The following is a 20,544-nucleotide window of genomic DNA, read 5'->3' as shown; positions in this document are numbered from 1 at the left end:
CTGCCCAAACTTTATGGTCACCAATTGAGGCCCTCCTCCGTCTCCTGAAGTTAAGTGGGTGGTGACCATGGAGTAAAACCTCTTCAGTCACAGTGATCCATCTTTGGAATGTCCTCCCCAGAGACACTTGCTTGGTGCTAACTTTGATGTCATTTCAGCACCAAGAAAAGAGCTTTTTTATTGTAATATAAATTGCCTTGAATATGGTTTTTATCTGTTCTGTGGAATTGCTGCTTCTGCTGCTTCTGTTTGTATTTTTGTAGAGCTTTTTCTGAGCTCAGTGGGGCTCACTCCCAGGTTAGTGCGTACAGGATAGCAGCCTACGTTGGGCGATTGTGCTCATGCCAAAGGGGAATTGGGAGCAACTCCTGGCTTCCCAGAGGAAGGGGCATCTCTCTCTCTCTCTCACGCACGCATGCACGCACACATACACACACAGAACTGCCACCACAAGTTTGCTAAAAAAAAGCCATCTTGCCCTGTGCGTAAGAGAAATCTAAATGTCAAAAAGTGATTCCCCAACCCCATTATTTGTCTTTACTGTTTTACTGTATATATTTCTATTGCTGTTTATTATTTTAATTTTTAAAATGTATACCACTTTGTGAAGTAAGAACGACCCTCTGGGAGTACAGGCTGCATGCACGTTGGCTCTGCATGCATAATCTTGCTTTTCAAAGGTTCCTTCCAAAATTATGTGGAATATGCATAGGGGACGGAGCCAGTGGGCATAATCCTGCTCCCTACCCTCTCTCCTAACAGGCATGTTCAGTCTTCACCACTGTTCTTCAACCTTGGGTTTCTAGATGTTGTTGGGCTACAACTCCCATCAGCCCCAGACCACATGGTTGAAGAACAGTAGTCTGTGCCAATATAGTATCTGCAAAATATAGTGTTGCTCAAGGATTTCGTTTGGACTGCAAAGTGGCCCACCTGACTGGCACTTCCTGAACTAATATGCAGATCAGAACACACATCAGAGTCACCCTTCTTCAGTTTTTAGACTTCACTAAATTTTGCAATACAGTCCTCGGCTCAACGATTGTACAAAAATGTGTACAGAGATGCAAATTTCAAGATAAACTCGTGTACCAAAAATTTGATTTTTTAAAGAAAAAAATCAGAATTATGCAGAAATGGGATGGAGTTGACTTGTGAATTATGATGATGATGATTGATTGATTGATTAAATTTATATCCTGCCCTTCCTCCCAGTAAGAGCCCACATGAAATAAACACATGAAACTGACCGAGACCAAAACAAACCCATCCATCCCTATCGGCACAGCCCTCATGTAACACTGATGTAAAATACCATCAAACTCTAAACATGGACCTGGTAATCTCTGTGTGTGCCCAAAAGGCTCCGAGATATAAATGAAAGGACTGCCGCAGCTGCTTGTCTGTGTATGAATGTCTTTTAAACCAGCAGACTGGAAACATGGCCAACAGATGCACCAGAGGCGAATGCAACGTTCAAACGGCAAAAAGTCCAGCTACTCTGAAGCGTTTGCCTTCCATTGTCTCTGTAATCATCACCCCTCTCATCATTATGCATGGCAGCGCAGAGGGTGTGTAGATTAAAGCCTTTATTAAATGCCAGTCTTTCATCTCCTTGCTTGTGACTTCTGAAATCCCTTTAAATAGATGCATTAAGTTCCTGTGGTAAATTATAAAAATTATTGTGCCATTAGTTTGATTTGCATGCTCTGATCTAACACTTATCTCAAGGATGCCAAGATCCATCTCTGGACCTCAGTCTCTTTATTTCTGCACTTGTGTTTTGCTTGTTTGTGTTTCCTCTTATTGGATTCCTCGCTCACCCTTTCCATTTCCCCATTATTATTATTAATTATTATTATTATTTTATTTATCAAATGTATATCCCACCCTTCTTCCCAGAACACTCGAAAAGATCATAAAAACAGACTTTAAAATATACTAAACAAAACATCTTTTTTTTAAAAAGCTTTAAAAACATCTTAAAAAGCAATTCCAGCACAGACACAGACTGGGATAAGGTCTCGACTTAAAAGGCTTCCTCTTACATTTGAATATTCAAAGCTGCCCATTCCAAGTAGGATGAATCTGAGAGGTGGGTTTGCTCAATGGGGGGACATCTGCCCTCCCTGACCTGTGTACATTCATAAGTCTACCTGTCAAACAGGACTGGGGAGCCTTTGGCCCAAACACAGCCCTCCTGATCGGCCCTCTCTGTCCACCCGACGTGAACATAAGAACATAAGAAGAGCCTGCTGGATCAGGCCAGTGGCCCATCTAGTCCAGCATCCTGTTCTCACAGTGGCCAACCAGGTGCCTGGGGGAAGCCCGCAAGCAGGACCCGAGTGCAAGAACACTCTCCCCTCCTGAGGCTTCCAGCAACTGGTTTTCAGAAGCATGCTGCCTCTGACTAGCTGTGGCAGAGCACAGCCATCACGGCTAGTAGCCATTGATAGCCCTGTCCTCCATGAATTTGTCTAATCTTCTTTTAAAGCCGTCCAAGCTGGTGGCCATTACTGCATCTTGTGGGAGCAAATTCCATAGTTTAACTATGCGCTGAGTAAAGAAGTACTTCCTTTTGTCTGTCCTGAATCTTCCAACATTCAGCTTCTTTGAATGTCCACGAGTTCTAGTATTATGAGAGAGGGAGAAGAACTTTTCTCTATCCACTTTCTCAATGCCATGCATAATTTTATACACTTCTATCATGTCTCCTCTGACCCGCCTTTTCTCTAAACTAAAAAGCCCCAAATGCTGCAACCTTTCCTCGTAAGGGAGTCGCTCCATCCCCTTGATCATTCTGGTTGCCCTCTTCTGAACCTTTTCCAACTCTAGAATATCCTTTTTGAGATGAGGCGACCAGAACTGTACACAGTATTCCAAATGCGGCCGCACCATAGATTTATACAACGGCATTATGATATCGGCTGTTTTATTTTCAACACCTTTCCTAATTATCGCTAGCATGGAATTTGCCTTTTTCACAGCTGCCACACACTGGGTCGACATTTTCATCGTGCTGTCCACTACAACCCCGAGGTCTCTCTCCTGGTCGGTCACCACCAGTTCAGACCCCATGAGCGTATATGTGAAATTAAGATTTTTTGCTCCAATATGCATAATTTTACACTTGTTTATATTGAATTGCATTTGCCATTTTTCCCTGCCCCTGTTCCATGCCCCCCAGAAGCACTTGGCTGGACTGTGTCTTTTTGAACTCTGCTTCTGCCTAACCCTTGCCTGGATGGAGAGATGTGTATGGCAAGTAGGGATGAAAAGATCTGCCAGTTTTGATTTTCTCAGTTTCTCAGATTTCCAATCTTAAATTCAGTCTTCCACATTTCTGCAGCAATTTGCTAATTTAAAAAAAATCCTCATGAAAATTCTCCAGTATTTTAGTGTGAATTTCTCCTAATAATTTTTTGTAGGCAGTTTTGACTCATATACACATTCTTGCAAACAATTTCTTGTCATATAATGCATTTTTCTGCAGTTGTCACTCATATATTCCTTTTTTATGCACGCATTTCTCTAACAAATGCATTTGTGTAAACATGCGAACTGCATCACAAAATTCAAATAAGTGTGAATTTCCAAGGCTGCCTGCGTTGCAGATCTCATATTGTTTCGGAAAGTGCAACTTTGATAGATTTGGCTTGAAATGCGAACTGAATCTAATTTCTTGCCCATCCCTAGTTTGCAGAAACCTCTGGTTTTTACAAAGCTGGCCTGTAGCTACAGAGGTAAGAGACATCTGTTCCTCTGCCCACTTTAGCTTTGGGGCCCATGAGGCAATAGAGCTGTTGGGGTGAAAATGGCTCCCTGCCCCTGCTCTAAGGAGCCCCTGTGCATGTGAGCAGACTCCGATAAGGGTGTTCTAAAGAATGTATGTACACTGGTGCGGAGCCCATGTGTACACTAGGGACAGAAGGATCTGTCACTCTCTCATTTTTCCATTCTTAAATTCATTTCCCAACATATCGGCAGCAATCTGTGAATATTTTTTTAATTGTTGCGAAAATTCTCCACCATTTTAGTGAGAATTTCTCCGAAGCACATTGTTGATGCAGTTTTGACTGATGCGCACATTTTGCAAGCAATGCATTCTGTATGTTATTTTCACTAATCTTTTCACAATTTGTGCATACTTTCCCCTCATGCATGCATTTTTTGAAACATTGGTTGGCCAGAGAACAGCATCACAAAATTGCAAATTCCACAGGATGGCTGTGTTTCATTTCTCATATCGTTTTGGAAAGTGCAAAGTTGATGAATTCAGCTTTAAATGCAAACTGAATCTGATTTCTCTGCCATCTCTAGCACACACTGGTACACAGCATAAATAAGTGGATGGGGTTCAGTTGTACTCGGGTACACCCCTAAATCAAAAAACACTCCATGTATTATGTGTTTGTTGCAGGAAACAACACTTTAACGTCGTGGAGACGTGTCCCCTTGGTGCACTTGGGGGGGGGACTTTGGGGCAGGAGTCCAGGGCCCCACTCAGTAGAATGAGCAGGAGGGGCCCCAAAAGCACAAAGTTGACTCTTGCCCTACCCTGTTAAGTCCAGAGTCTAAAATTACCAAACTGAGCATTCCCAAACACATATGCACATATGTATGGCATCCATGCTTTATGCAGGAAATGCTGGCATTGTCAGGAGCAAGTGTAATGTGCAGAGTTACCCACACTTTGAGAACCCTAACTACCACTTGATTTTCAAAATGAATTTAGGGACATGACTGATTTTGTTGTAAGCTGGGCTGGCAATGGTTGGCCGTAACATGAAGCTTCTTTGTGGTGGTGGTGCATTTGGACACAGGAGCGGAAGAGCAAAGTGAGGGGGTGCGTGGTGATCCTTCAGTCCACTTCTGGTTCCTAAACTCACGACAGGTTACTTCCATTGCATCATTGGGCCATCCTTCTCTCCTGTTCTCCTCTTCCCCTTGTTCCTTTGCCCTCTTAGAAGCTTTTTTTCTTTAGGCAGCTGTGCAAGATCTGCATGAGACACAAGACTAGCAAATCTTGTTACATGCATTCGGTGGTGTCACATGTTAAAGTTTGAGAGCAGATGTCCACATTGCCAAATTTGTGTTCACCACCACCATTTTTCACATATTTATCAAGTTGTTTGCTGGTATAGCGCAGTGGGGAGGAGAGCCGGGCTGGGAGTCCAGAGTCTGTGAGTTCAGATCCCCACTCGTGTCTCCTGGGTGTCAAGGGCCAGCTAAAGATCACCCCCACAGGGAGTGGCTCAGGGGTTACGTGCCCTGCCACCTGTGCAGCCGTGGGCAAGCTGCAGAGTCCCAAGGAGCCCAGTTGCCCCCCAGCTGGCAGTTGCGGACAAGGAAGGGGCTGGCTTGTGCAGCTGTGGCAAGCTGAGCAGGCCCTAGCCAGCTGGGGAGGACTAGCCTCAGAGGGAGGCAATGGCAAACCCCCTCTGAATGCCGCTTACCGTGAAATCCTTATTCATAGGGTCGCCATAAGTCGGGATCGACTTGGAGGCAGCCCGTTTCCATTTTGCAAGGGTCACCGTTTTCATCTTTTCATAAGCTACTGGTGTTCTTTCAGGCTCCTCTACAGTTGTCTGTAAATTCAGCAGTCTAATGCAAAAGTTTTAAAACTTTACTGCATTGTTGACTACTAGACTGATTTGTGTGTCTTTGGGAACCCCCACATTTTTCTCGCAGCTTGAAAGGTTTCTGAATTAAAATGTGGCTCCTTCTGCACTCCGATGCAGCTGTTCTGAAAGCACAAATTGGCTGCCAAGAGTACCTAGCTGGAGAATTTGTACATGTAGCAACAAAGGAGTGGGTGTCATTCAATAAGACGGAATGGAGGAGTGGGGGTGCCCCAGAATGACAAAGGAAAACGTAGGTAGGAAAATACCAAAAGTTTAATGAGGAGCATGTATTTTTAAAAAGATCTTGTAAAAAGCCCAACGCGTTCCGGCTAACAATATACAGCCTTCATCAGGGGCAATTACTGAATGTCTGGATACATACGGTGGTTTTAGACAAAAATGCTTTTAGGAGGGCATTGGTGATCAATGATCGTGATATTGATCACCAACGCTCTCCTAAGAAACAAAAACAGGCAGAAAGAAGACTTGCATAATTGCCATAGTCTTTTGAGAGAGTTTCAAGGAACTTCTCCAGGTTACATTTGGTGATGTAGTGACGGATGGGCAAAAGCTAACAACAGGAGAGAAATGAAAACCAATAGTGCAAGAAAGAGCACCAGAATGATCCAAGCCCTGGAGTGCCTTCCTTCTGGGGAAAGGCTAAAGCATCAGAAATGTTTTCTTTAAGGGTGAAAAAGCTAAGCAGAGAGTCCCGATAAAGTTTTGCAAAAAAATATGACTACCACACGGGTGATAAATTTTTCTTCCTTCCTCACTGATAAGACTGGCGCTTGAGGGCATCATGAAATGTTTCTGATTAGCAGTAACGTCCCCAACATATAACCTGCTACATATCCATGCAACCTATGATTAAATGCCAGCGTGTCGCACTACGAGACTATGTGAGATGTGGCAGCAGCAGTTAGAATCCATTAGCTCAGGTGGCTTGAAAGGGGGTTAGACAAAAAGTTGGGGGGAATTAGTAATGAGAAATGACAAAATGTTGCCCTTAGTTCCAGCCTGCCATGCCTACTTCCAGGATACTGCATTCCATACCGACTTGTGGATTTCTCCATTTCTCCCTTGCCTGTGGTCACTGAGCATGCATAGCCCTCATTAGGCTCTGGGCTATTCCCCCACCCTTCAAGTGTTTTTTCCTCAAAAAATGTTGTACTTCTGCAAACCTTGAGATCCCCCTGAGCCTGTAGATACCTCCTTCTTGTGCATGATAGTGCCGTTTGAGCTATTAGTATACATCATGGTTAAACTGGAACCCCCACACGCACAGGCAGTCTATCTGTAAATGCCAGGCACTGGGAGCAAGTGGGAGAATAACACTGCCTCCCCACGTCTCAGGATGTTGGATTAGATGGAGCTCTGGTCTTCTGGTCTAATACGTCAGGGCTGCTCTTGTGTTCTGACGTCAGCTGTGGAGATAATCCCTGCTTTGTTTAACAATACTCGAAACTGAGTGAAGAGGTTGTGGATAATTATTCCAGTAAGTGTGCAAGCCAGCAAGGTTGGATGACTTGGTTTTGCTCTTAGTGGGTTGGTGTTGCAGCTTGCAGCAGATCTGTTTGCCGGTGGTATTGTATACAAATCAAGGTCTGGGGTCACTGCGCAAACCCTTAAAAAGGTGGATATTAAATTAACTTGTGGTATCATTTCCTGCCCCCCTTCTGTCTTCATCAGTCTGCTTCATTATTTATTTATTTGTTTAATTATTTGATTTATATTCCACCCTTCCTCACAGCATTGACATTTGGCCACACAGGGGCAGTTTTCTGTGGCGAAGGATCTCCATTGTATAACACCAAATAATTTATAGACAGATGTGAAATACTTTTGCTGTTCTGTTTAATAAGGCTGGGAGCAAATTCTCACCAGCATCTCTTAGGTATATGTATTTGGGCAATTGTCCCAGCTAGTGATATAAAACAGTCGCATTTATTAGGTGTGGAGTCAATAGAATTAAATGCCATGCCAAGATCTATATAGGAGCATCTCCAGTTTGGCTTCCTGGTTGTTAAATCATGGCTGCAAAACACCATGTAGTATTCTCCATGGCCACATACAGTGCTTTATGTTGTCATTTCAATATGACCTAGAGCCCTCTCCTTTTTAATTTTGCCGCTCTGTGATCCAGGCAAGCCGGCTGTGGCAGAGGCAATGGTGCAATTCTAGCCACGACTCTTTCCACCCAAGAAATTATTTATGAGTTGAGCCTAAAGAAATCCTACACTGGTGTGTAAACATGCAGACATGTTACTTCTACTCAGAGTAGAACCAGTGAAACGAACAGACATAATTAACGTAGGTTCGTTCATTTCAGTGGGCTTCCTTTGAGTAGAACATAGCTAGATAAAACCCATATATGCTACAGATGCACACAAGGAATGTGCCAGAGTTCCACCCAATTCAGAGTTGGTACCTAATTTTCCATTAATTCACTTATTCACTATCATTGCGGATTGATTTTTTATGTAGTGATTTTCCACAGCTATTTTCAAAAATGGATTTTTTTAAAAAAAATCCGCATTTAAAATATTGATATTATTATTGATATTTTATTGATAATTCCTTCAGTGTATTGATATTTCCTTTAGTTTATCAACATTTCCTTTACAAATATTGAAATGAATGTCAATATTTTTTCTGAGGGGAAGAAAACAGATTGGTAAAAGCAGCGCCTACCAGACAAAGAACAAACTTGAATTGGTACCAGCCTGTTAAGTCAACAGATTCCTTTTGAACTGGCACTGGCCAACAGATCCCATCCCTATTGCACACTGAACAGCAGAGAGGTAGTCCTACTGTGAGATGGGTTTGGTCGCCACCAAGGCTTTTGTGTGAACTTGCCTTCATCGCCCTGTTGCCCTCCAGTTGAATAGGACTACAGCAAATATGCTGGTTGAGGCTGATGGGAGTTCTAGTCCAAAGCATCTCGAGGACACCGGGTTGGCAAAGGCCTGGTAAAGCTCCCAGGCCAAGGAGCCTTAAACAATCAGCCCTGTGTAGCACTCTCACTTGCTTGGACCTACCCTGAAGTCTGTCTAGGCTATGGGTCATCCAAGGACATATTGGGGTGGTTTGTCCTGATTTCCCTCTCCTTGTTTTCACACCATTGCCACAACTCTGGGCCTGCCTCACCCCAAAGTTGGCAATTATGTGACAGCCTTGGGTCTTGCCAGGGACACTCTTAGTCATGATGAGTGGCTCAGGGGTTCTGTACTGCAGTCTTCTGTGCTGGGACCTGGATGTCTCTGGGAGGTTTGCAAGTGGTTCATAAGGACTGTAGCATACCCTGCCCCCTTGTGTTATGCTCCCATCTCTAAAATGGCCAAAGGTTTTCTGAAGAAGAAAAAATGCTGTTTATGCTTAGTTCCTTTCTTAGATATAATGTACATCATGGGTGTTGCTTGACTAACTTTCTGGACACCTGCACTTCCACTGATTCCCCCACTCGCAGAAGCTGCCCTCAGAAGCTTTTGGTCTCTGCTGCCTTTTGGTTCGGCTCTGAGGATGAGACTCCAGGTTTCAAAAGATCTATTCTCAAGGCCTCGCAATGCTTGTTTTTAAAAAGAATAATAATGATATTCCAGGTTCTTCGTACTTCTCAAAGTGAAGTTTTAGGTCTGACCTGGATTGCGTGGCTACCAGATGTACACACACACACACACACACACACGTGTTGACTGTGGCACATGGAAAGAACACCCCAGATTTTGTGATGAAAGCTGGTTTGCTCAATTAGTGCCTACATTATTGGCGATATTTCTAATATACATTTGGTGTAACTGGCAGGTGGAAGTGTAGTGGCAAATTCAGAAGTGCAGGGTCCCTTCATGATAGTCACACCAGCCACTGCCCCTTCTAAAATTATACAATAAAATGAGCTTTCAGTCTCTGACTTTGTTTGGAGTACTTTCCCTTATTGATGCATTGCAAGAATCAGTGCAGATCTCCATGTGTTGCCTTTCATCTAGATCTAGAAGGTAAGGAACTTCCTTGGCTGAGTTTGCGTTCTTTGTTGCCGTGCTAAGACTAAAGGGAAGTGTGTTGGCTATTGAGTAGAGTCCTCAGTGGCTGACTCACCTCCTTTCATTCTGATTGGCTTCAATCAGCAGGAAAAGACACTGAAGAATTAGGAACCCTGCTGGGGCCCTGTTCCCAAAAAAGTAAGGGGTCTAAGAGTCCCTGGGACCCTGGACAATTACACCCCTGCTGGCAAGCATCTAGTCCTTATGAGAGGTGAAATAGAGGGAAATTCTCCATTGAACAAATAAATGAACTGTCTGTCTCATTCCTGCAGTGGATAACTTTGAAATCACAGGCTTAGAGCAGGTGAATTTTACTAGGCTGCTCCACAGATAAAGGCTACCTTACATACTAAGCATTTTGGATGCATACATGACATTTCTGCAAGTAAGCAAAAGCTTAGCCACTGTGGCCATTCTGATATCTTATTTTAAGACACACATATGGCATATTCTTCATTTTGAGTCAACCCACGATGGTGACTTCACACCTGCGATTTGCAACTGATGCCACAACGTTTCCATGACACTCGAGCAGTTTTTACAAGGTGTTGCATTGTACCTTAAGTGGCACTCAAATCAGAGGCTATAGAATATACTGCTGGAGAGCAAATGTGCTAAAACTGAAATGTGTTACAGCCATTTGAATCCCTTCTTGTGCCCTTGCTTGAAGTGAAGACAGCTTCATTGCACCAAAAAAAGAAACGAAAAAAGACAGAGCAAGGAAGAACTTGCCACAAAAAAAAGGATCTGGCTGGGTTAAGAACAGCAGCAGTAGCAGTTATGATAAAAATTATATGATTATTTATTTATTTATTTTTATTTATTTATTTATTTTATTACATTTTTAGACCGCCCTATAGCAATAAGCTCCCAGGGCGGTGTACAGCATAATAAAACAGGTTAAAATACAAGTGGATGTAAATACAATACACAATAAAACATAATTAAAAATTTTCAATTTTAAATTCAAATTTTAAATTTTTTTTTAAAATGCCTGGGCGAAGAGGTAGGTCTTTACCTGGCACCGAAAAGATAACAAAGAAGGCGCCAGGCGTATCTCATCAGGGAGGGCGTTCCATAGTTCGGGGGCCACCACTGAGAAGGCCCTAGCTCTAGTTATCGTTCTCCGTGCCTCCCTATGCGTTGGGACACGGAGAAGGGCCTTCGACGTCGAGCGCAGCGACCGGGTAGGTACATAGCGGGAGAGGCGTTCCGCCAGGTATTGCGGTCCGATGCCGTTAAGGGCTTTATAGGTAAGAACCAACACTTTGAATCTGGCCCGGAAACATATTGGTAGCCAGTGCAGCTGGGCCAGGACAGGTGTTATCTGTTCAAATTTTTCTGTCCCAGTAAGAACTCTGGCCGCAGCATTCTGCACCAGCTGAAGTTTCCGAACCGTCTTCAGAGGTAACCCTACGTAGAGTGCATTACAGTAGTCCAATCTAGAGGTTACCAGAGCATGGATAACTGTGGCAAGGTTCTCCTTATCCAGATAGGGTCGTAGTTGGGCTACCAGCCGAAGCTGGTAGAACGCATTCCGTGCCACCGAGGCTACTTCAGCCTCCAGTGACAGGAGCGGATCTAATAAGACCCCCAAACTACGGACCTGCTCCTTTAGGGGGAGTGTAACCCCATCTAGGGCAGGTCGGACATCAACCATCTGGGCAGAGAGCCCCCCCACCAACAGCATCTCAGTCTTGTCAGGATTGAGTCTCAGTTTATTAGCTCTCATCCAGTCCATTATCGCGGTCAGGCAGTGGTTTAGTACATTAACAGCCTCACCTGAAGAAGATGAAAAGGAGAAGTAGAGCTGCGTATCATCAGCATATTGCTGGAAACGCACTCCAAATCTCCTAATGACCTCGCCCAGCGGCTTCATATAGATATTAAAGAGCATGGGGGACAGAACTGAACCCTGTGGGACCCCATATTGGAGTACCGAGGGACTCGAGTAATGCTCCCCAAGCACCACCTTCTGGAGACGATTCTCGAGGTAGGAGCACAGCCACTGCCAAGCAGTGCCTCCAACTCCCAAGTCCGCAAGTCGCCCCAGAAGGATACCATGGTCGATGGTATCAAAAGCCGCTGAGAGATCAAGGAGAACCAACAGAGTTACACTCCCTCTGTCTTTCTCCCGACAGAGGTCATCATACAGGGCAACCAAGGCTGTTTCTGTACCAAACCCTGGCCGAAAGCCCGATTGACATGGATCCAGATAATCAGTTTCATCCAAGAGAGCCTGGACCTGGTGAGCGACCACACGCTCTAAAACCTTGCCCAGGAACGGAACATTTGCTACCGGTCTATAGTTGTCAAGATTTTCAGGGTCCAAGGAAGGTTTCTTTAGGAGCGGTCTCACCACTGCCTGTTTCAGGCAGGGTGGTACCACTCCCTCTCGTAAAGAGGCATTGATCACCTCCTTGGCCCATCCGGCTGTTCCGTTCCTGCTAGCTTTTATTAGCCATGAGGGGCAAGGATCCAGAGCCGAAGTGGTCGCCCGCACCTGTCCAAGCACCTTGTCCACGTCCTCGAGCTGAACCAACTGAAATTCATCCAATAAAACAGGACAAGACTGTGCTCCGGACACCTCATTAGGCTCAACTGCTACAATATTGGAGTCAAGGTCCCGGCAGATGTTTGTGATCTTATCTTGGAAGTGTCTCGCAAACTCATTACAGCGGGCTATTGATGGTATTATTGCGTTCTGAGGACCAGAGTGTAAAAGTCCCCGAACAACCTTATAAAGTTCCGCTGGGCGGTTAGAAGATGACTGAATGGAGGCAGCAAAGTACTGCTTCTTCGCTGCCCTCACCGCCTTCACATAGAGCTTGGTAGAGATCTTCACAAGTGCAAGACCACAGCCGTCGGGAGTTCGTCTCCATTTGCACTCAAGCCGTCTCCTTTCTTGCTTCATCACTCTTAGCTCCGGGGTAAACCACGGAGCCAATTGAGCTCTGCAGAGGAGAGGGCGCACTGGGGCGATCGTGTCAACTGCCCGGGTCATTTCCGTATTCCACAGATTGACCAGGGTTTTGACAGGAGCGTCAGTTTTATCAGCCAGAAAACTCCCCAGAGCCTTCTGAAAACCTTCAGGATTCATTAGTCTCCGGGGGCGGACCATCTTAATTGGTCCTCCACCCTTGCAGAGGGGAGAAAACATTGTGAGCCTACACCTCAATAGGCGATGATCTGTCCATGACAGAGGAATAGATGTAAAATCCCTCACTCCCAGATCACCATCCCCTGCTCCAGTAGCAAAAATTAAGTCTAGAGTGTGCCCCGAAATATGCGTAGGGCCAGTAACAAATTGAGACAGCCCCATGGCTGTCATGGAGGCCATGAAGTCCTGAGCCGCCCCAGACAAAGCGGTCTTGGCATGAATGTTGAGATCCCCCAATACCATAAATTTGGGGGATCGCAACACCAAACCCGAGACCACCTCCGTCAGCTCAGTTAGGGAGGCTGTTGGGCAGCAGGGTGGACGGTACACCAACAGTATTCCCAGTCTGTCTCGCTGACCCAACGTAATATGGAGACACTCCAGACCATTAGCTACCTGGATAGGGTGCCTAATGAGAGGGATGGAACTTCTATAGACCACAGCGATTCCCCCTCCCCGACCCTCGGATCTACCCAGATGCTGAACCGAGTACCCAGGTGGGCACAGCTGGGAGAGATTAATGCCTCCCAGATCGCTCACCCATGTCTCAGTAATAAACGCCAGATCGGCCGCCTCATCCACAATTAAATCATGGATGAGGGAAGCTTTATTATTTACCGATCTGGCATTAAGAAGCAGCAACTGGAGATCCGAGAGTTGGCTGATAGAACTACCAGCAATCCTGTGGATGTGGGGAGGACCGGAACACGGTACAGCCACCAATTGTCTGGGCCGAGTTCCCCTCAACCGGCATGTCCTCCTCACAACACCATACCTCCCATTACCCGTCACTACGCTAACAGGGGCCCCCTCTGGTCCCCCCTCCCAATACCCTATCCTCCCGCCCAGGCACATAATAAAATAAAATAAAAATAAAATAAAATAAAAATACACACACACTCACAACATACAGGCATACAAACATCCACTCATTCCATTCAGGTCTACACAACAACCACAGTCCCGTGCTCCATGCGCACCAACGCAGCTCTCAAACCGTTCTTCCTGGGAAAAGCGCCACCTGGGGCCTGGTCCTGCAAGGTGCCCACGTGCAGAGCAGGAGCCCAAGAAGGAGAGAGCAGAGATGTTGGCCAAGCAGCAGCAGCAGCAGCAGCAAAGCAGGCAGATGGCTCTCCCTCCCTGGGCAGTGATGGTCCTCTTCCCTTGCAGGCACTGGATCTCCCAAGCCCCCTCAGCCAGCCGGCTTATATATCCCTTCCAGAGAAGGGACAGGTGGAACAGTATCAGGCACAGCTGGCTGAGTACCTGGAGCCTGGTCCTGCGAGGTGCCCACGTGCAGAGCAGGAGCCCAAGAAGGAGAGAGCAGAGATGTTGGCCAAGCAGCAGCAGCAAAGCAGGCAGATGGCTCTCCCTCCCTGGGCGGTGATGGTCCTCTTCCCTTGCAGGCACTGGATCTCCCAAGCCCCCTCAGCCAGCCGGCTTATATATCCCTTCCAGAGAAGGGACAGGTGGAACAGTATCAGGCACAGCTGGCTGAGTACCTGGAGCCTGGTCCTGCAAGGTGCCCACGTGCAGAGCAGGAGCCCAAGGAGAGAGCAGAGATGTTGGCCAAGCAGCAAAGCAGGCAGATGGCTCTCCCTCCCTGGGCGGTGATGGTCCTCTTCCCTTGCAGGCACTGGATTATGATCTTGGCTGCATGTTTGTAAAGCTATGAATGTTATAATAACAGTCTTGTGACACCTTAAAGATGAACAGATTCATTGTGTTCTTACTTTTGACTTTATTATGATATAAGCCAACCTTTGCCAGCCTGGTGCCCTCTAGATGTTTTGGACTGCAGCTCTGTGCTGGTCGGGGCTGATGGGAGCTCTAGCCCAAAATATCTGGAGGGCACCACGTTGGTGAAGCCTACCAGAAGCTTTCAAAATGGTTCTCATATGTTATCTCAGTGATGCTGACAGCAAGACTGTAAGATAGGTCAGTATTGTTAGACCCATGCTGCAGATGGATGGGAGTGGAAGGCTGAGGCTGAGAGACCAGTGGCTCAACATGGCATGCAAAATTTGAACTGGAGACCTTCTTCCATGGCATGCTCATAGCCACAATCAGGTGGTGGAGCCAGAGCCATTAACTGGGAGAGCCACCTAGTTCTGCTTTTGCCCCCATCCTCATCCCTGCTGGGTTCTACAAGGGCAACCCTGAGCAGAATGGAATGACGAGTTGTCCCTTATGTGTACCAGGACCTCCCTTCTGGCTGTCTTCAGGGTCCAAGCATGGGATGTGGAGAAGAGAGCGGACACTTTCCCTAAGTCTGGGAAGCCTGGTCAGGGAGGCAAGACCATTACCATGGAACAGGGGAGCTACACTGAAGATTGTGGTTGAAGTTGCTTATGCACACTTATTTCCCTGCATTTTGTTTTGGGACCTCCAGATCTTAGGAGATTTGCTGGAGCCAAATCAGAAGCAGAACTGAACAAGCAACTTTGTCCGTCTTCTAGAGGAAGGGGTGGGCAAAACCTGCCCTCCAGCCCTGACATTGGGTGACCCCACCCCCTCATTTACAGACTGCCAGGGAGAGGTGGGAGGTCATGCACTGTGTACACATACCTGCAGGGGGTACTGTAGTATGTAAGCCCTCGCTCCAAGCCCCTACACACACACACATACCTCTGTTATAATGAAGGGCATTAACATTATGATAATATGTTGAGATTATTTATTTATTTATTAAATTTATACCCCACCCTTCCTCCCGAATGAACCCAGGGCAGCAAACATACCAATGATAAAACCATTCAAACATCTTTAAAACATCTAAAAAAGCAGTTCCAGCACAGACGCAGACTGGAATAAGGTCTCTACTAAAAAGGCTTATTGAAAGACAGAGGTCTTCAGAAGGCATCAAAAAGATAACAGAGGTGGTGCCGGTCTAATATTTAAAGGGAGGGAATTCCAAACGGTCGGTGCCTCTACACTAAAGGTTCCTATGTTGTGCGGAATGGACCTCCTGACGAGATGGTATCTCCATGAGGCCCTCACCTGCAGAGCGCAGTGATTGACCAGGTATATAAAGGGTAAGGTGATCTTTCAGGTATCCTGGTCCCAAGCTGTGTAGGGCTTTATACACCAAAACCATCACCTTGAACTTAGCCCGGTCACTACCTGACAGCCGTTTAGCCATTCTCCATCATTATGGCACTGATCCAAGAAAGCCAGCGAAGTCAGACAGGATTGAGAACCAGGAAGGTCCCATTCAGATCTTATGGAATCTGTGATATCCCACAACTGTTGTGGTAAAATTGGTCGTCCAGTTTCTTTATAATGTTTTTTTCACTGAGAGGGCCACAGCACTGAGGCTGCTGAGGGGAAGTGACTTAGCAATGGTTCCAGATACTTGTGGCCACAGCTGCGTGAGCGGAGGATATTTTTGGAGCTATTTAAAGGGTGAACACATGTTTGCATACCTGACTCCTTGTTTGATGTGCACTTGTGCAAAAGGAAATGCTGCATTCCTTGCAGCCATCTCCCCAGCCACTGGGCCATGGGATTGCCAGGCCAACCTGTAGTACACACACACAGACTCATGCATGTGTGTGCTCCAGAGAGCTGAGTGGGATCGTGATTGCTTGTGACATGGAGTTAAATCAGGAGGAAGTGAGAGCCCTGATACATCCTCTTGCTTGCTGAGCTCTGCAAAATTAATCTCTTCCTCTTCCCCACCATTTATTCCAAAAAACATACTCTGTCTGCTTTGGCCCCTCCTGTACCACAACAAACAGCCAGAAGAGGAATTTACAGGCTTGTGGTGAGAGAATTGCAGAGTTAACAAGCTGATGGAAGTCTCACTCCAGAGCCAAATGCAAGACAGTAGGCAAAGCCTGGAACGCGTGGCTTTGAGCTGCACGCTGCAGCCCCTGTGACTTGAGGACAGGTTGACTCTCTCTGGACAGATTGCTTGCAGTAGTTGAGGGCATTGCTCCTCGGTTTATTCTGAGTGACAGGCTGTTTTGGTTTTTAAATTGTGCTTGGGTTCTTCCAAGGCAACTTGCATGGTTTGTTGTTGCATTTTGATATGCTGCCAAACGTTCCCATGGCTGCGTGGGGGTGCTATAGCTATTATTTTGTTATTGTGCATTGTTAGGTTTTTATAGTGTGTGTTATTTGTTTTCGTTTTAACATTGTGTAAGTCGCTTGGGCACCTTGGGTATCAAGCGACTAATAGTAATAATAATAATAATAATAATAATAATAATAATAATAATAATAATAATAATAATAATAATAATAATAATAATAATAATAATAATACAGCAAACTTCATAGCTATGTGGGAAGCCAAATTCACATCAACTACTGACTCTTTGGGGCTTAATTCCATGTTACCCACACACCATCTTTGTGTTCAGTGAGCTAGCTGTGCCCTGCCTTCTTCACATTAACCCAGACCTCCCCCTGCTCTAGTCTCTTAGACCAGGAGGAACCCTGCTGCAGGTCTATATGTGGAGCTCTGCCAAGGAGCTTTATATAGACCCTTTAAATAAACTAAAGCTTTGCTTCTCCCAGGAGGACTTTTGGCTTGAAATCTATGGGGGGGAGGGGGAGGCTTGTACTAAAAGAGCGCCCTCCGCCAGTAGGCTCACCTTTTTTCACTGTTGCTTCTCCCGGCAACAGAATGGCACTGGGGGTGGGGGCAGGCAGTTGCCATTTTTCCTGGCAATGCTATCACTTGATGCTGTAAGGTCCCTCCCAGGGGACTTGTGAGACATAAAAGGGGTGGCCACCCAAGGACTGCTGGCAAGGTCCCTGACCCCTTTGTCCCCGTTTTGCCTACCCCAAAATCAGTGTAACCCTTTTCTTCACTGTAACTTTGTTGTGGGCAGTGAAATTAGCAGGAAGCGGGCATTTCAGCTCAGGCTGAAATTAGTTGCCAACTCCTGTGTGCGACCTTCTACACATTTAAAAAGGTAACGGTGTCCCCGGCCCGCACTTGTAGTGCGAGTCGTTTCCGACTCTTAGGGTGATGTCTTGCAACATTTACTAGGCAGACCGTATATATGGGGTGAGATTGCCAGTTCCTTCTCCGGCCTTTCTTTACACCCCCCCCCAGCATATGCCGGGTACTCATTTTACTGACCACGGATGGATGGAAGGCTGAGTGGACCTCGACCCCTTTTACCGGAGATTCGACTTCCTCCTTCCATTGGAATCGAACTCCGGCCGTTACCGCTTCCTGAGTTCAATCGAACTTCTTTTCTTTTCTAGCAATAGAAAACCCTTGGTTGCCCTGATGGATGCCTTGCATCAAGACCGGGAGTGAGACTCTGCTTCTTATCCCTGTAGCTTTTGATACTGTTGACAGTGGTACCCTAATGGGCCAGGTCCGTGGGTGGCTATTGGAGGCACTGTTTTTCAGTGGTTTTGCTCCTGCCTACGGGGTCACATTCAGAATTCTGGAGAATTCAAAATGGCTGGCATCATAAAAATGGGTGCCTCCCTTGCCTCTCACTGGGGGCTGCCATTATATTGGATGCCATGGGGGGGTGGGAGAGGAGAAGAGAGGAATCAAAGCTTACCAGTGCCAGCCCTGTGCATATCTAATCCCCAGTGAGAAAGCCCATCAAGTTCAAAGGAACTTACTCCCAAATGAACAAGCTAAAGAATCAACTAAATGATTTGAAGAAACAAAGTTTATTTATTATTTGATTTATATCCTGCCCTTCCTCCCGGCAGGAGCCCAGGGCGGCAAGCTAAAAGCACTAAAAACTTTAAAACATCATAAAAACAAACTTTAAAACACATTAAAACAAAACATCTTTTAAAGAGTTTGTTTAAAAAAGCTTTCAAAACATCGTCTAAGATTAAAAATGTTTTTAAAAAGAAGGTTTAAGAACATATTAAAAAGCAATTCCAACACAGACTGGGAGTGAGTCAAGTTGGAGTCAATTTCATAAAGCCCCTTCCTCCTCAAATGACTGGGTCAATTTCACAAGTGCTTGGTGGAATCAGGCTTTCTTACCAGACCTACTTCATATGGAAGCAGAGTAGCCACTCCTGATAAAAAGTCATGTGTCCCTTCCATTGTTCAGGGTACCGAATCTTCCTGAATCATTCTGTTCACTGACCAGTTCATCCTCTAGGGAGGCGAATCAGAAATGGACGACTGCATGGAGACCCTGAAAGATGAAGAAGATGCCCTATGGGAGAATGTGGAGTGCAATCGTCACATGTTGACCCGGTACATCAACCCAGCCAAGCTGACCCCTTACTTGCGCCAGTGCAAAGTCATTGATGAGCAAGACGAGGATGAGGTGCTCAACTCACCAATGCTGCTCTCCAAGATTAACCGAGCAGGTACAAGCAGGTGACTGTAGCTAAGCCAATTCAGACTTTGCGGTGGGACCACTCTTCCATCAGGGCCTTTGTACCCAGTTCAGGGCTCCTGATAGGGTTAAGCCAATTGAAAAGTTGGCCCTGGAACAGAACCACTTGATTCTGTTATGGAAATATATATGATGGGATATTCAGCGTCTGAGCTGTATGTGTGTGTGTATTTACCTAAGTAGCAGGCTTTTCCCCTGAATTTAGATCACTGAGACTTAGTAAAATAAGAAAAAGCTACTTTATTTATAGAAATACATAGTAGATAGGAAAGGCATACCTAGTTCTAACTGACTAGCTAAGTTGCCCAGACTTGCGTATTGCCCTCGTGGCTCAGGAGAGACAGCAAGGACAGCGATGTCTCCTCTCTCCTCGGACAGTCGAAGAAGAAGACAAAGGAAGGAGGGGCAGATAAGTTTTCCTGAGCATATCAGTTTACAACGGAAGGAAGTTAGGTAGAGAAGAGCACAGGTAAAGGTAGGCAAGGCTAGCCAGCTGGAGGACCCTAACTCCATCTTCCTTCTGGAATACAAACAAAAGAACCCCAAAAGGAGTTGCTCTTGCCCCACTTCCAACAGAGTCTTTGTTGTCAAGAGTTCTCCTTGCTCCTTAAATGTCTTTGGGATAGGGTGTGGATTGCCAAAAACCTAGAAAAAAGTTTTTGTCAGTTAATGGCTGGTACAGTAGGGGCCCGCTTTTCGGCGTTCCGCTAATATGCCGACTTTCAATTAGAGTAATTAGAGTAGGGCCCCACTCTTGTAGGGCCCCACAGTGCTTGTTCCGCTTTAACGGCATTTTTCAGGCGTTGGGCACCATTTTATTGACTGAGCTCCGCTTTTCAGCAGGTTTGGCTTTTAGGCGGAGGTCTGGAACGTAACCCACCGTATGAGTGGGGCCCTACTGTACAGGAAAAAAATGGCATAGGACAATTTTGTCAAAACTGCAATTCTAAATGAATAAGCAGGTTCTGAAGACACACTGACTTTTTTCAGGGTACACGGGGAGAGTTGTGTAATGTTTTGGGGATTGTGAATTACCCTGAACCAGGGGTGACTAACCTTTGACCCTCTAGACGTTGCAGGACTACCAAGTCCCAACATCCTGACCAGTGGATAAGCTGGCTGGAGTTGCTGGGAGCTGGAGGACCACTGGTTCCCCCCATTGGGAGGGCCACCGGTTCCCCATCCTTGGGCTAGCAGCTCCTTTCTTGGTTTCCAACTGGAGTCTTTCCAAGTCCTACCTGGAGAAACCAAGGACTGACCCTGAGACCTTCTGCATACAAAGGATGTCCACTACCACTGAGCCTTGTCCACTTAGGACTACTGTCTGTGGCCACTGGGGACTAATATTGCCACGCCACTCCCCTTCAGGTCTCAGGCAC

At 46.0% G+C, this 20,544-nt stretch overlaps 1 protein-coding gene across 4 annotated transcripts in view; it reads left to right on the top strand.

Moving 5' to 3' along the window:
* The window catches only part of CARD11 (caspase recruitment domain family member 11), a 98,895-nt gene that overhangs the window by 20,251 nt on the left and 58,100 nt on the right, over positions 1–20,544 (top strand). For 2 of the 4 annotated variants that reach the window (XM_061599472.1, XM_061599471.1), the window contains exon 2: positions 18,923–19,136. In XM_061599472.1, the coding sequence (XP_061455456.1) occupies positions 18,938–19,136 (199 nt within the window). In that variant the 5' untranslated portion in view covers positions 18,923–18,937. Of the gene's footprint in view, positions 1–18,910; positions 19,137–20,544 lie in introns of all 4 variants that reach the window. The other 2 variants (XM_061599469.1, XM_061599470.1) reach the window with 1 other exon arrangement.

Source organism: Rhineura floridana, chromosome 17 (assembly GCF_030035675.1).
Source record: "Rhineura floridana isolate rRhiFlo1 chromosome 17, rRhiFlo1.hap2, whole genome shotgun sequence".
Taxonomy (NCBI): Eukaryota; Metazoa; Chordata; class Lepidosauria; order Squamata; family Rhineuridae; genus Rhineura; species Rhineura floridana.
This window is presented reverse-complemented; position numbering and strand designations above follow the sequence as displayed.